Consider the following 15,312-nt stretch of genomic DNA (forward strand, 5'->3'; position numbering starts at 1 on the left):
ATTATGCCCGTTTTGTCATTTGAGTTGTGAATGATTTCATAGCTGCTATCAATACATAGCTTGCTAACCTTCTCAACGTTCCGGCTTTTGACTTTTGTCTCAAGAATACCCATAATAGTGATCTTCTAGTTCTCAATGATCCTCCTGATTTCTTTGCATTTCAGAGGGTCATTGAGTCCCCTTATGTTCCATGTCACTATATTCATAAATGGATATAAGTGTTGGGTTCTTGACTTTCTAGACTGTCGTGGACCTCTTCATCAGAGAAATCGTAAGCATCACTTGTCTCGATATCTTCAATGGCTACAGCTTGATTACATGGAATACTATTCACATTGAGTGGGGGTTGTCTCACATAGATCTCATCTTCTCCCGTTATAGAGTCGGTGGCTTCTGGATTCAGGATCTTTCTGCTCTGTCTTCGCTTTTCAGCTTGTTTTTCTTTAGTAGGTCTTTTCTGACTTTGAACCTCTTCACTATTGGATTCATGTCTGTTATCGATTTTAATTCGCCCTACTTCAGAACCAAGGCTCACTGACTTATTCAAGACCAAATTGTCTTCTTCTGCACTTGATCTTTTAATTTCACACAACCCAAGATTTTACAGTTCATTCTCACGAGCTTCTTTATTGCTTGTTGGTTTTTCAATATTTTTTTGTCCATGATTTTCTTGTTCATTGTCTCGAAAGGTGGCTTTGATCCCATGGATCGGGTCATTTCGAATTCTGATAACATTGCTTTTTTGGTTCGTACTTGCATTCCTAGAATTATGACGAGTGAACTCACGACCTATTAGAGTGCCATCAGACCCAATTTTGTTTGATTCATATGGGCCAAGTATTTCCCGTCCCATAGATCTTTGAATTCCAAAAACTTTAAAACAAGAATATTTTTCATCAGGTCCGATAGATTGAGTAGTATCCAGATCAGCAAGTCCAGGACCAGGCTTAACATGGTCAATATGGCTAGGTACGGTAGCATTATGAGAAGCTCTAGGACTGGTGTGGCTATGTCCAGCTTTATCAGGACCGATATCCTGACCAGGATCGACGTTTTGAACAGGACCTGTTTCTAAGAAAACAGAATCCCTAGGACCGGTGCCCTGAACATGACCGATAGGATCAGCGTTAGCAGGGCCAGTTTGTACCCTTACCCACTTCATTCTTTTTCCTATCTTCTTCCTTACCCTTATCTGTTCTTGCTTTTGGTTTTCCGTCCTATCATTATCAGTGTGTTCATTGATGTTAAGTTTAGACCTGTTCACATTTCTCTCAACCTGAGCCTGGTTAGAGTCATTGATACCGCCTTCCTGAGCATTGTTATTGGCCTTCAATTTTAGATTATTATTCACTGAATATTTATTCGTAGCGTGTGTGAAAGTGCTACACAATATACATCGATTTGGTTTCCATTCGTATTGTACTCTAATGTCAAATAAATTTCCCAGTCTATCTTTAAGTTCAAGCTTAATTGGAAGAGAGCTACTTGGATGGATTTCGATACTAACTCTGGCCACAGATGCACACTTGTAGCATTCCATTTCTTGGTCAAACATAAGTGGTTTGCCTATAATGCTTGAAATATAGGCCAGACCCATTGGGTTGCACAGGTGTGGTGGAACATTCTTGAGATTCACCCAGATTTGTTCAAGTTCAGGTGGTCTATGATTAGTATTAAGTTTCTCACTCCACTTGTACAACTTGAATCTTTTTCCTTTGATAAAGGTATATTCTCTCTCTATGATCGGCTTTATTTCGCTTCCATTCCTGAAGGATAGAAAGTAGAATCCGTGATCATTGATTGTGATCCTCTCCAGACCAGAGGATTCCCACTGACCCATCAACGTTCTTTTAACCTCAGCAAATGGTGCTTTCATGTTGCCCATAAAGTGACCAACTATGACAAACTCCCATGCCTTTACGAATTTTTCTTCAATTTCTGGTGGGAGCTCAAACCGGTGCGGATGATCAAGTGTAATTACCTTTGGGTATAAGGTGTCTATATTGAATATTTCCTTTTCTGGATCGTTCATGGCATTTCCATTCCACACTTTTCCTTCTTGCCAGATTTTGTTTGGATTGCTCATGATTGTATACACCTTTGTTTTATTACATTTAGAAATTTCCTTCATGGCGTCAATCGTCCACTTGATCACTTCATCATATTGGTCTTTGTTTAAGAGATTCCAATTCTTTATATAGTGACTGTTGAACTGAGCATTCAATTGATCATTTCTTTCCTTGGGCATCGTAATCTCTTCTTTATTAACTTGGTAAAATAGCTTTTTCATCTGGTTTCTCAGTCCTGCCAAATTTGCTATTTCGTTTTTCCTCATTGACCACGTTGGACAAGTAGTAGGATTCTTGTTATCAGCCTGAGTATTTTCTTTGTTAGGAATTGCAGTAGTAGGAGGAGCTGAGGAGATGACTATTTCAGGGTTGTTATCTTTCCTGACTTGTTTGTTCTTTTCGACTCATTTAACCCTTGTATTTCCCACAAAACCGTTGCCTTCAATTGTTCCAATCTTCTTTAGAATATCCCCTTCAGTATTCTTCTCTTGTGTGCCAGTTTTCCTCTTTTGAATGCTATCAATTGGAATTTCAGGATCCAGATTAACGAGTGGAGAAAACGCACCCATGTTCAATATCTTAGTGTTAGCCTCGGGTGTCACAATTTCCTTGGGATTTACTTCAACATTTTTCTTGGAACTTGAGTTATTTGCCTTCATGTTTTTCATTTCTTTGATTTTAGATCCATTCTTACTCTTCTTAGCTGTTTTATAATTATTTGATCCTGTTACTTGACCGATCCTTTCAATTTCAGCACTTGTTTTGGAAGAACTATGCCCCTTTGCTTTTGGTTTGATCTTTGCTACTGACATCTTCTTCATGGACTTATGATATTCAAGGTCACATATTATTGTCTCATCATAGTCGGTGCTATCGTCTGATTCCAAATTAACATCCATGTTTGGTTCTTTTGATTCGATTGGTGGCTCGTAGCTTTGATTGTAGAGTTATCATCTTGTCGATTAGGACTGGAAGATGCAGCAATTGTATGACTAGAAATGTAAGTAGCACCAAGGCTTATGTGAGCAATCAAATTATCTTTTTCAAACCAGCCAAGCGAAAACCGTTGGCTAATTCTTCCAATTTCATACATTCTTCACCTCTTATACCCTGACTTATATTCTGACCCAACTTATTTGTAGCTTCCATGAGATTCATACCCAGACCCAGATTTTTAAACAAATTGTCATTCATGGTGCCATCAACCATCAATATAATTCTCAGCCAAGCTTTCACCATTGACTCTATCAATCAAGTTCAGTTCATCATCCCTTAGATATATTTTATTAAGCTTTTCTGATTTAGCTGAATTTATTTCCATGACCAGCTCCAACTCAGATCCAATTTCTTCAGTGTTTTCAGATTCTGTTAGACTATGTCCTTCAATAGTTTTAGCTAGATGTGTTGGTTGTTTAGAAAATCTTGCAATTTTAGCTTCAGTTTCAGAATCCTGGGCGCATTTAGTGTCTTTTGTCCAACCTTTTTCTAGCATAGTCCATAGTCTGGTTGTCTGACTTTTCATCTGATCCTTAGTAGGGCAGGTAGACTTAGCATTTTGATCATCAATGGAACCCAAGACTTTCAGTTTTACAAGATTTCCTCAGTTTTAATATTTAGCAATTCTTTATGTTGTAATATTATTTTATTTTTTTATAATTTTCTCTTAATATTTATTTTTTAAATAAATCATTATTAAGAAAAATTATTTCATACTAATAATTGACATTTTAAATTATAACAAAGTTAATATAAATTTTATCAACAAAATTATTTCATAAAATCATATTAAAGGTAAAATATTCAAATTATCTCAAACAAACAAAATAATTTTGAACAATAAAGCTGAAATTGAAAACTAGATATGGATAATTTTCATCAACTTATCTTCTTCTTAGACCTTTTCATTACAATCATGTAAAAAAATATTCTTTTTAAGATAAGAAATAAAAAATATATATTGATGTGAATTAAATATAAACAAAATTTGAAAAAAAAAAAAACTAATTACTGTGTCCACATTTCTTCTTTTTCTAGTTGACAACTCGAAGATGAACTCTAAAATAACTGGAGTCTTGTAGTTGTCAACTCGAAGATGAACAGTAACTAGAGTTTGTAATACACCATATTTGCTGAAAAATATGAAATCAACATAATAAAAAAATATCATCAAGTTAGGTTCTTTATGGTTGAAGGGTAAGCATTGCAAACGAATTGTAAGACTCAAGCGAAAACGTTTTTTTCTGAAAAAACAAAGGTAATGATAAGAAAATATGTGGTGGTATTTAATCATCCACTAGTATCATTTGGTGTAGTGATAAAAGAAAATTGATATGTAATTACCAAAATTACTAGAGTATGATTGACATTCATTGTCTGATAAAAGCGAATGTAAAACTTTGGTCAACCTACAATAAAAATTTTGAAACCTTCATAAGAATAACAAAATTTAGAAAAGTGGAGAATAGTAGCATAAGAAATATTAAAAATAGATTTAATAACATATAACAAATTATAGAAAAATAACAAACGACACTGACAGCATGTATATCAAATAAAATTTGATTGAAATTCAAGTAAATAAAATTGACTGTAGTGTTAAGAAGAATAAAGTTGTTTATATATGGGTTATCATTGGAGTAGAAAATCACACATGAAGGGACATAAATACGTTGATTAATTTAGTAATGATATCTGTAAGTCTACCATTAGAATAAGTCTACATTGGGCTCAACATAGGTTTTTCAGTTTTAAAATTTAGGGAGTGAGTCTAGTTTACTTTTTGTTCAAGGGTTTATTTGATTCAAGAGGTAAGGGAAATTTGATTAAATAACTTCAAAGATGAGGTTATTTGATCTGGTGGTAACTTATTAAATAAATTGCGCTCGTGGTCTTTTTATTTTATTTTTTTTTGACGAAAATGCCCTTTTTTTGAAACGCGAAGGGACGCGGATGAATATTTTTTATATAAATACTCAAATTTTTTCATTTTGCTATTTTTTCTCTCTCTCTTCTCTCTCTACTATTTCTTCTCGCGACGGCACGGCGCCACGACGGCGAAAACCTAAATCTAAACGAAATCATTATACAGATCTCGTTCTAATATCAAGTGATTTCATCGATTTATGTTATTATTTCCATTATTTCATCTTTAAACCCTAAACCATGAGTTTTTCTTATTGTTCATCTTATTAATCGTTTTTGTTCATCTTGGTTGTTCATCTTGTCGATGATGATGTTTGTAGTTGATGATGCTCTAATTCGGTTCCGTTTCAGGGAAGATTCATTTGATTTTCGCGACTTCACGTTTCGCGAAGAGCTTCACGTTTCGCGAAGGGCTTCACCTCTCTAATTTTATTTCTAATTGTTTGATCTCTTCTTCATCATCATCATCGAGTTTTTGATACAGTTTAATTTTAGGGTAAAACTGATTATTGATTTGTCTTGTGTAAGTCAACCATTTTAGATTTAGGTTTAGATCTGATAAATCTGGAATTTTATTTTCTGGGTTTTGTTTCACATCAATCAATATATATAAATATTTGTGACTTAGATCTTGTTTGATCTAATAAATAGCCAAATGAAAGTTGAACTGCTGTAGATCAGGATCAACTCAGCAAACTGCTTGATCAAGATTCATTAGTGGGTGAGTTCATCAATTTCTGCATAAATTCAGTGATTGATACCTGTGGTTTTAAGAACATGGATTATTTTTTCTCATTTAATTTTTTATTTTCAGGATGGGAACAAAAATTCTTAGACATTTTATCAAAGAAGAGGAGATGGATATTCCTTTAATTCCACCAGGTTTTGAGTCATTTGCTCCTCAAATCCTGAAAGGTGGTGTAGAAGACAATAATGAAACAAGTAATAATTCATGCTCAATCTCCACTAGATTGGAAACACTTGATGATGACATCAAACCCTTAATCCATGCAAAGGACACTACAAACATCAAAAGAACCCGAAAGCAAAGGATTAAGATAAACTATAACAATGATCCAGGACATGGACCTGATTTGGATAAGGTTTTCATTTATTTATAATAATCTCTATTCATCTAATCAGGAATTTGATGGATGGTTGTCTTATGTCATTGGATGTTTGAACAGGTGACAGCAAGGTGGCGGCCAGAAAATGACCGCAGGCCTGTTCTTGAGGATGCTCCGGTTTTCTACCCTACTAAAGAGGAATTCATTGACACTCTAAACTATATTGCAAGTATACGGCCCACAGCAGAAAAATATGGGATTTGTCGAATTGTTCCACCTCCATCTTGGAAACCTCCTTGTTCCTCCCTTAAGGAGAAAAGTTTCTGGGAAAAATCTACTTTTTGTACTCGTGTCCAGAAAGTTAATAAACTTCAAAACCGGGAATCAATGAAAATGATCTTAAAGTTTAATAGCAAGAAGAGTAGGAAGAAGAGAAGATGTGCCTAAGTTAATACTACAGGAAATTGTGATGATATCGATGTGCCGAACCAAACAAAGTTGTTTTCCTGAATTCCTGCTCTTTGGAGGGTGATAATTTTGCAGAGAGGACTGGAAATCTATCAGACAAATCTGAAGTCTTCTGTGATGAAGTTTGTCAGATCAAATCCTCACTTCTCTCGGGTCTACTTGTTGTAAGTATCCGTCTGTTTCTTTCTTGACCATAAAAGAGCATTTTTCTGGATATCGATAATTCATATCTAATGATTTTGTTTTGTGTCCAATTGTCTCTTCTTCTTATTAGGAAATTGTTCTGTTCATAATTTTGATATCGGGCCTTTGCTGCTTGATGGGCATTGACACTCCGACTAGATTTGAAGCGCCTCAAGAATCTTGACTTCATTTATTCTTGGGCGAACGACGGTCCTTTTTTTGTCATTACAAGAATGTCTATTTCCGAGACATAAATAAACTCAAATGTGTATCGTTTGTTAGATTGAAATTACAATGTAACACTTATTTTATGGAAGTTTGTTTATTCATTTGAGAATTCCTGCTCATTTTTATTACCCAAAAAGGGTAAACAAACCTCAAAGTTGGTTTGCAATATAAATTTCTTGTGCTTGATATTTTTCTACACAATGTTCATAGAAGAGAGAAGCTTTCATATTTCATTTCAACTCATAAATCAATCAATATTTATTAATTCAATCCAATATCATATAAAGATAAAGTTCACATTTCAGTTAAAAATTATACTAAATTCAATTTAAATATGCCCAAATTCTAGTAAATTCTTTCCGCTGTTGATACAGGTCGCAGGAAAACAACAATAACTGTAATATTGTCTTTGTTTCCGCGTTAAGCAGCCTCAGTTGCTAACCTTTTTGAGCACATCCCAGTGTCCTTGATAATGCTCACAATGTCTTCACTGCTCATCACATCTCAAAGGCCGTCGCTAGCCATTACCAGGTATTCATCATACTCAGATAACGTCGTCTCAGTTACTTCTGGTTCAACTGTTACAATCGGTTTTAAATCAACATCACCAATTGAACGAGTAACCTAGAGAAGTAAAAGCAGAATATGGTCATTCATTTGTGATATGGAATTTTGAAATCGAGAATAAGGAGAAAGAACCTGAAGAGCAGCCGAACCAACCCTCCATGTATCAACATGCCATTTCACATCTTCACCAGCCAAGATAACTCGATTTCCCTCCTCAGCACAACTTGCCGAGTGATCCTATGTCATAATGTCGAAAAGAAAATTATGATTCTCAAGTTTTAATTGATGACGAGCTAATAATGGAAACTTCCTATTTACGTACCTTACTTAGAGGATATGAATAGTCAGAGCGAGATAAAACTGCTCGGCAGTCACCGACATTGGCAACATAAAGCTTGTTTCCAACAATAAGTGCAACAATGGATGTGCATCCCGGATGCTAGTCTTTCTGAACTCCCTTGGACCGGCGACGCACCTCTAGTTTACTCCTGAACTCAAAGTCTGTTTGGATGAACGCTTCCACTAATGCATCAGATGGTCTGCATATTATCCAAAAACAATTTAAGTAAGAAAACATTCTCATAAAACAACAACTCTCACATATGTATCTTGATGATACTTCAGAAGACAAGCTTTTCTTTTGACAAAAGGTCGAAATAAATTTTGGTATAGCTCGAACAGAAAACTTCGACGCTGCAGCACCTGAAAATACTTTTTGTTACATGCATTATCTGGAGAAGATCAAATAACCCTAGACCACATTAAAAAATCAGATCAAATAACCTGATATGAGTTTCGCGAAACGTGAAGCCCTTCGCGAAACGAGAAGCCCTTCGCGAAACGTGAAGCCCTTCGCGAAACATGAAGCCCTTCGCGAAACGTGAAGTCGCGAAAATCAAATAAATATTCCCTGAAACGAAACCGAATCAGAGCATCATCAACTGCAAACATCATCATCGACAAGATGCAACCAAGATGAACAAAAACGAACAATAAGATGAACAATAAGAAAACCTCATGGTTTAGGGTTTAAAGATGAAATAATGGAAATAATAACATAAATCGATGAAATCACCTGATATTAGAACGAGATCCGTATAATGATTTCGTTTAGATTTAGGTTTTCGCCGTCGTGCCGCCGTGCCGTCGCGAGAAGAAAGAGTAAGAGAGAAGAGAAAGAGGAGAGAGAAGAGAGAGAAAAAAATATCAAAATGAAAAAATTTGAGTATTTATATAAAAAAAATATTCTTTCGCGTTTTACGAAAAGGATAATTTCGTCAAAAAATAAAAAATAAAAAAAACACGAACGCAATTTAATTAATAAGTTATCATTTGATCAAATAACCTCATCTTTGAGGTTATTTAATCAAATTTCCCAGAGGTAGCAGAGAGATATTAGAAGAATATAAAAAACAAAAATATATTAATTGTATTAGTTGCCGGAGTCATCATCATTACAAATTTTTTAAAAATAAAATTCAGATTAAATTAACTAAACTGAAAATGTTCTGCCGAGGCATATTATACATTGGTATTTATGATTCAACATCTAGCTGACATCTGTTGTTGTGATTCAACATTTTATGATTTCAAAAGAACTCTAGAACACCATCTCGCAAATATCAGCTCCAACAACAACCCAGTTTTCTTTGAAGAAATTAGCATTAACTCATTAGGCCTTGTACTTTTATCAGCATGTATACCAAATAAAAATGCAACACTAACCCGTTTAATCAGCCCCCTACTCTTCTCAAACATAACTCTTCTTTGAAGAATTTGGTGAAGAATAGGAAGATTACCCTCACAAACCCTCTTGTTTCAATTATTTGTTTTTGGAGAATGCCGTATAACGGTGTCTTGCGGGAATTCTTAAAAACCAAACGTGTCGGAATGATAATAAAAAAAATTTGAAGTAGAATGGAGTGGGGATGGTAAACGCATTTCTTGTCCCGATTCGCCCCCATCATGAAGATATTTATGGACATAATTTCATGCAAATATAGAATTTGTGACATATTTTCTAATTAATGTTTTTTTAGCAGAATGTGCATCTCTAATCTTTTGATGGATGAATAGTGAGTCTAGAAATTGCAAGGTTTATTCTTTTTATTGTTTAGTTGATAAAAGTTTGTGACGGAATTTTCTAGTGCTATTTTTTACTTTGCAATGCGTTTAGTGTCATAGAATTCACCTATTTTTTTTGTAATTTCAATTTCACAAAATTTGAAAGGCTAGTAATTAAAAGAATCAAAAACAAAATCTCTATTGAAAAAATACTTAATGATATAGTTTCATTTGGAATCATTTTGTAACATTAAGTCACTTAATGATAAATTTAATTGCATTCAGTTATCAAATCTCTATTTGATAAATATATTTTTTTATATTATATTTAATTTAGAATAATTATTTAAATATTTATATAATATTAATTTAAAATAATCTTTATTTTATATATAAATTAAAATTATTAATCTTATTAAAAGATTTCAAAATTAAACTATTATCTCAAAATTACTAATTATATGGTTTAGTTTGATATTATTTAATTTGATTTTTTTCAAATAAGATTAATAATTCTAAATTATATATAAAATAAAATTTCATTTTAAATAATAATATTAGATAAATATTTAAACAGTTATTTTAAATTAAATATATTATAAATAAAATTATATATTAATAAAAAGAATTAATCTTATTAAAAAATTAAAATTAAAGTATTTTTTAAAAGTATTTTTTTAATTTATAATTAATTTTATTCATTATAAATAAACTATATATATTAGAAGACACCCTAATTTTACCTCTTAAGTTTATAATAAAATTTGAACTTATATAATTATTTGTGTTTGTTTTACATGTTAAGAAAAACAATTTGTTGGTCAAACAGGGTCAGGGTCAGGCCCAGACGCAGATACCAAATCCCAAAGAAGCAAAACAAATAAGGCACATACACTAAAGAAGCAAACGGACAAACTCCCATTTGCCCTTACTTCATCATCCGTCGTGTGCTCTCTCTCCCCAATTTGGATCAATCAAAGGCACTAGGAGTCTACTTTAAAAAAATGATTTTTTGGATTTGTTGGACAAATCATCTGCAGCAAAATGTCAAACATCTTTGGGGCACGAGGATCACAAGCCTCCCCCAAACGCAAAGCTGCTATAAGGAAGAAAAAATATTGAAACCTTAATTGAAGTCCAAGCCCATGAAGAAGCCATATACAAACAACAATGGGGACGACCAAGAAAGAGGAGAAATGGAGCGGATGAAGACAAAGGTTTTTTTGTTTTTAGTTACATGTATTTGAAAGAGGCTGAGTGATAAATTAGAGGATCGATTTTCGAGTTTTGATTCAAAATACCATTGTAGTAAAAAAAAAAATGGTAGCATTTCTTCGCTAAAATTCGAACATATTTTGAGTTATGCTTTGATGAGTGATCTCTCTACTCTTCTCGTTTTGGATTTATATTTTAAAATCATATACGGACTACTTGTACAAGTCTATAATATATTTTTTTTGCTTGTTGCTATTGTCTATTACCAAAAGGTTGGTGATTTTGTTTGCTGTAAGTGAGAAAATGTAAAAAATTTATGGTTGTTGTGCTACGTTCAAACACCCATTGGCCGACGATGAACACAAACAAAAAAAAATTTGTTGATTCATCGACAACTTTCTAAAGAAGTTTTTAACATTTTATACTATCTTACTAAAACATACAAAATAAAATAATAAACAAATCATATTATTTACATTAAATGCATAAGGACGTGATAAATCAAATACATAAGGACGTGATGTGATAATAAATGATGATGGATGTTGGTAAGTCAGTCTAATGTCACGGCCTATTTGTGGGAGGGCCAATCAAGAGGAGTAGAGGTTCATCAAAGTCATGGCCCAATCCAAGAAGGAAGAAGAGTAGAGGAACAACCAAACAAGACTTAACCAAAACTACACTCAATCTTAATGTCATGTCCACACTCCATCTATTACCAAAACCACACTCAATCTATCTCATTGTCCACAGTCAACCTATTCATCATTAATGCATTTAATGCTTTACATGTATTTTACATAATCTTCTTTAAATACATGTAGCCACACTTTGTAAAGATCATTCATGTTTAATACAATCTTATTCTCAAGCTTTGTTTCTCTCTCTAAATATTCTTGTATTGAGTTTTCTTGTTTCAAAAAGGCTTACTAAGTTAGAATCTCTTCGATCTAACTTAGTGCCACACGGATCTAATTTTAGCCTGTGACAAGTGGTATCAGAGCGAGGTTGTGCTTCCGCACTCAAGTTGCAAGAGATGGATTCGAGTGCCAACGACACGAAGGTTCCGATCGTCGAACAAGTGGACAAAGTGCCTAGGAGGGGCAAGTCCATCGACAGAAGTGTTGTCATAGAATCTCGGGTGACCCGACTTGAGGAAGGCATGAGCGAGCACTAAGAAGCTCTCGAAATGTTTAGCACGGTGGCCGATAAAGTGAAAGTGCTTGATGAGGAAGGTGAAAAGCTGGAGAACGAAATCATGGGAATCATCAACAACTCGAAGCATAGCATTCGAGATGAAGTGCTTGGGATGGTTCGAGTGAATGTTGATGTTATTCGGAATGAGGTACTTGAAGCAATCCGTGGAGAAGTCCAAGGCACGATCGATGCCTTCCGAAGGGAAATGATAGGAAGGATCGAAGGTTTGGAGGGGCGGATTGTTTGGAATGGAGGAGGGGAATTTCGAGCTGCGGAACCTCATCGAATTGATGTTCCCAAACCAACTTCATTCAAAGGCTCAAGGAGCGCAAGGGAAGTAGATGACTCTTCTTATGGAACATGGAGAGGTATTTTAAGGCATCCAACATACTTGAGGATTGCATCAAGTTGCAAACGGCACCATTCTTCTTGATAGATATGGCGTTGTTGTGGTGGAGGAGACGTGAATCCGACATTGAACGAAGTACGTTACGAATGGAAATATGGGTGGATTTCAAGACCGAGTTCAAACGTCAATTCTTTCCCAAAAATATTGATTTCGAAGCTCGAAAGCGTTTAAGACAACTTACACACTCCCAATCCATAAAGGAGTATGTTAGAGAGTTCCAAGAGTTGATGCTAGAGTATCCTAGTTTCACCGAACATGAGGCCCTGTTCACCTTTGTTAACGACCCAAAGATGTGGGCGCAATTAGAACTACAAAGGGAGAAAGTGCAGAACGTCTTAGAGGTAAATGCGATAGAAGAAATGCTAATTGAGCTTCAAACGTCTGTGGATAGACCAAGTTCAATAAGGACAACAAGGAGAAAGGTGGGGGACACCGCCAACCCAAGAAGTGGCAACCAAATAGCAATCCTGGAAGGCAAGCCGACAAAACGGGTAAGCCTAGATCTTTTCATATTTGTGGTGCCACCAACCACCTCAAGTTCACGTGTCCTTTCAAAAGGAAGAAAGTTGCGCCAGTCCAAGGAGTTAAGTCTTCCGGTGATGAAGAAGGGGCTCAACTGGGATCTTTAAGGTTTCTCAATGTTGTTAAGGCTAGCTTGAGCCAATTAAAGGAACGAAGAGGGGTTCAATGTTTGTGGAGGTTGTGATCGAAGGAAAGCGCATGAAAGCCCTTGTCGACATTGGGCAACCCACAACTTCATGTGTGAAAGAGTGGCTAAGGCGCTTGGTCTCCACATCAACCAATCAAGGAGGACCATCAAGTCCGTGAACACGAAAGCCAAGTCGGTGGTCGGTGAAGCTATGGAAGTGAAAATCTAAATCGGAGACTAGAGCGGAAAGGTTTCATTTTCGGTAATCCCCCTTGACGGTTACGACGTAGTTCTAGAACTACGATGGTTCGATCAGGTACGTGCGTGTATAATTCCCTACTTTGATTCGTTGATCATCTTAGATCACGAAAAAACTAGTGTCATACCAGTGAGAAGAGAACTAAAAGGAATGAGAATGTTATCGGCTATACAATTTAGCCGAGGCCTCCAGCGAGGTGAAGAGATTTTTGCCGCTTTCGCTGTGATGGAAGATGAGGACGATTCCAATGTGGGAGTAGAAGTTCCCAAAGAAGTCCAAGAAGTGCTAGAGGAGTTCAAAGACACGATGCCTAACGAACTCCCAAGGAAATCACCGCCAAAACGGGACGTGGATCATAAAATCAAGTTAGTGACAGACGCATTGCCACCATCTCGCGTGCCTTATAGAATGGCACCTCTCGAGCTAAAGGAACTGCAGAAGAAATTGAAAGAGTTGCTTGATGCGGGAATGATCTAGCCATCCAAATCACCCTACGGTGCTCCGGTGCTATTCCAAAAGAAGTACGATGGGTCATTGAGGATGTGTGTAGATTATCGGGCATTGAACAAGTTGACCGTTCGAAACAAGTATTCGATCCCGATTGTTGGTGAGTTGTTCGATCAACTTGGAGGAGCTAAGTGGTTCTCAAAGATCGACTTACGGTCCAGATATTGGCAAGTGAGGATTGCAAAAGGGGATGAGATGAAGACCACTATGGTTACCAGGTATGGATCTTATGAATTTATTGTCATGTCTTTTGGTCTTACGAATGCACCAACCACATTCTGCATCCTAATGAACAAGGTCTTACACCCTTACTTATATAAGATTATGGTAGTTTATCTTGACGATGTTGTCGTATACTCGTCCACCTTGCATGAGCATGTGGAGCATTTGAGATTGGTTCTCCAGGCCTTGCGAGAGAATGAGTTATACGCCAAATGAGAGAAGTGCTCGTTCACCCAAGATCAAGTGAATTTTCTTGTCCATCGAGTGAAATCAGGGTGCATTTTGGATGATGAGGTCAAGTTCAAAGCCATTCAAGAATGGGAAGCGCCTAAAACTGTGCCTCAACTTCGTTCATTCCTTGATTTGGTGAATTACTACCGCAAGTTCATCACGAGGTACTCAAAAATAGATGCTCCCTTAACCGACCTTTTGAAGAAAGATCGATCATGGAGGTGGGATGAAAAGTGTGTGGAAGCCTTCGAGGGACTCAAGGCCAAAGTCACCAAACAAGCGGTGTTAGCACTATCGGACCATACCAAAGAGTACGAGGTGCAAACCGATACCTCTGACTTTGCCATTGGAGGTGTGTTGATGCAAGAGGTGCACCCTATTGCATACGAAATCCGAAAGTTAAACGATACAGACCGGCGATACACGGTTCATGAGAAAGAGATGACGACAGTTGTGCATTGCTTACGTACATGGAGGCACTATTTTCTTCAAAGAAGATTCATGATACGGACCGACAACGTAGCCACTAACTACTTCCAAACGCAAAAGAAGCTAACTCCTAAGCAATCTAGGTGGCAAGAATTCCTAGCCGAGTTCGATTACACATTGGAGTACAAGCAGAGAGTCACCAATCATGTAGCTGAAGCTTTAAGCCATAAGACGAAGTTGGCTTCCATTAGTCAACCAAAGACCAACATAAGGGAACGCATACGGGGGGGCTAGAGAAGGACCCCAATGCGCTGAGACTCATGGAGTTTGCTCAAAATGGCAAGACTCGGAGATTTTGGGTCGACGACGGATTACTCCTAATGAAAGAAAACTGTGTGTATACCCAAGTGGGGAAGTTTGCGTCGCGACGTCTTGAAGGAGATTCATGATACAAAATGGGCGGGTCACCCAGGAATACACCGCACCATGGCACTGATGGAGGAATCATATTATTGGCCTAGAATGCGGGATGATGTGGAAGCTTATGTACGGACTTGTCTTATTTGCCAACAAGACAAGATCGAAAAATATCAACCAGGCGGTTTGCTCCAACCATTAATAGTGTC

The 15,312-nt window shown here is 36.2% G+C and overlaps 1 protein-coding gene across 1 annotated transcript; it reads left to right on the forward strand.

The window, feature by feature from the left end:
• The first annotated feature begins 5,796 nt into the window (after positions 1 to 5,796).
• LOC124909656 (putative lysine-specific demethylase JMJ16) lies at positions 5,797 to 7,332 on the forward strand. Its single transcript, XM_047450314.1, has 4 exons — positions 5,797 to 6,094; positions 6,179 to 6,377; positions 6,602 to 6,690; positions 7,312 to 7,332. The coding sequence occupies exons 1-4, from the start codon at positions 5,807 to 5,809 to the stop codon at positions 7,330 to 7,332; spliced, it is 597 nt and encodes a 198-aa protein (XP_047306270.1). The 5' UTR covers positions 5,797 to 5,806.
• Positions 7,333 to 15,312: the final 7,980 nt, after the last annotated feature.

This window comes from Impatiens glandulifera, chromosome 7, assembly GCF_907164915.1.
Source record: "Impatiens glandulifera chromosome 7, dImpGla2.1, whole genome shotgun sequence".
Classification (NCBI taxonomy): domain Eukaryota; kingdom Viridiplantae; phylum Streptophyta; class Magnoliopsida; order Ericales; family Balsaminaceae; genus Impatiens; species Impatiens glandulifera.